Source organism: Bison bison, unplaced genomic scaffold (genome assembly GCF_000754665.1).
Source record: "Bison bison bison isolate TAMUID 2011002044 unplaced genomic scaffold, Bison_UMD1.0 scf7180017864285, whole genome shotgun sequence".
Lineage (NCBI taxonomy): Eukaryota > Metazoa > Chordata > Mammalia > Artiodactyla > Bovidae > Bison > Bison bison.
In genome coordinates this window covers 429683-431221 of record NW_011494857.1, presented here as the reverse complement: position 1 = coordinate 431221, position 1539 = coordinate 429683, and the positions used below count along the sequence as shown (strand labels likewise).

At 57.7% G+C, this 1539-nt stretch overlaps 1 protein-coding gene across 1 annotated transcript in view; it reads right to left on the bottom strand.

Moving 5' to 3' along the window:
* Nucleotides 1-1539, bottom strand: part of GRWD1 (glutamate-rich WD repeat containing 1) — a 6734-nt gene that overhangs the window by 1186 nt on the left and 4009 nt on the right. Inside the window, exons 6-7 of the mRNA XM_010849695.1 lie at nucleotides 1527-1532; nucleotides 4-217 (exon numbers count right to left, since the gene is read on the bottom strand). Of these exons, the coding sequence (XP_010847997.1) occupies nucleotides 4-217; nucleotides 1527-1532 (220 nt within the window). The remainder of the gene's footprint in view (nucleotides 1-3; nucleotides 218-1526; nucleotides 1533-1539) is intronic.

Below are 1539 nucleotides of genomic sequence, written 5' to 3'. Positions count from 1 at the left end.
CGCCCGGGTGCACGACCAGCAGCTGCTGGGGGAGGTCCGCCAGCCCCGGGTCCGTCTCTGCGTCACCGGCCTCGGGGTCCCGCTCCACGGCCAGGTCCCACTGTGTAATCTGGTTGTCTGCACCCGAGGCTGCAAAGACCCCACTGTCCTGGGGGTGCCACTCGACGGAGGTCACGGGGGCCACGTGCTGCTTGAAGGTGGCCACTGGGGAGCCAGACTATGGGAAGATGGGAGTCAGGGTGTCTGAGTCCCTCAGCCTGACTCCAGGGGTGACCCAGGCAGAGCCCCCTACCCCTCTCCAGCCTTAGGGTTCAGCCAGACCTTCACCCCTCCAGCCTCCAAAGACCCAGGGTCTCTGAAAGGGATGGAGGGCAGAGTACAGCTGATAATAAAGGGGTAGTGCCCCAGGGACTGGGAGTTGTGGCTTCACCTGCAAAGAAGCCCCTCCCAGCTCCAGGTCACAACTCCCCAACCTCTGCTCCTACCTGGGCCTGCTTCCGCCTCCTTTCCTGTAAAAGGAAGGTGTGGGGGACTCCCTGGTGGTTAAGACTCTGCGCTTCCAATACAAGGGGAGCCAGTTCAAACCCTGTTTGGCTGGAGAACTAAGATCCCACATGACATGCAGCCAAAATAAATAAAATTGGGTCTTTGAAACAAATTTTTAAAAGTAAATTAAAAAAAATTAAAATGTTCCCCCACCTCCCCCGCCCAGAAGGCTGGGTTTTCTAAGTGCTCTCCCCAGTGATTCTAGAAATCCTTAATGGGGGCACAGGCACGACTCCCAGGCTTGACAGACAGCAGATGCAAAAAAAAGCACTTTTACTAAAAGCACAGCTGCTGGGGGGGATCGGCATGTCTCTAACTTGGAGGGGTGGTTCCAACGTTTCAACGTGGCCCTGCGATCCACCTGTCCATGCACCTGCCTGGGAGGGGGAAGGGGGCTGGAATCCACGTCAAGAAGCTTCCCCAGGGCTGATTCTGTAGAACTCATTACACTGGAGGGGGAGTAAAAAGACGATCCTGGGAAGGCCCGAGGTGTATGGAGTCATGGCTTTGTCCAGGGGAAGGCCCGGAGCTCCTCTCAGCTCCGCAGAGTCACCACAAAGCTGGCGATTACATCCTATCTCTTCCCATCCCTCTGGGCCTCCACGCCTGCTCCCAGCATGACTGAGCTGAGCTCTGTTCTCAGCTGACCCTATGAAATCCACCTACAATCCCTGAGCCCTTGAGCCTAGGCAGCATGGCTGGTGCACGGCTCCCCTCGGGCAGATGGGAGTTGTAGTCTCTGCTCGGCCCAGCCCTGTTCCTCCAGTCAGCTCTCCAGATGGTAGAGGGAACAACCCCACAGCAGCCCCAAGCCTTCCTGACCCTGTTTCCTCATCAGTATCCCAGTTCTGATGGGATCCCAGTTCTGATGGCAGGGCCTTGCCAGCTCTGGCGTATAAGCCATCTCAGAAGGGAAAACCCACAAATCCTAGTGGCCGCTGGGAGCTCTTCCCGCCCCAGGGGTCTGGCTGGGACGGTACCTTGAACTGCCGC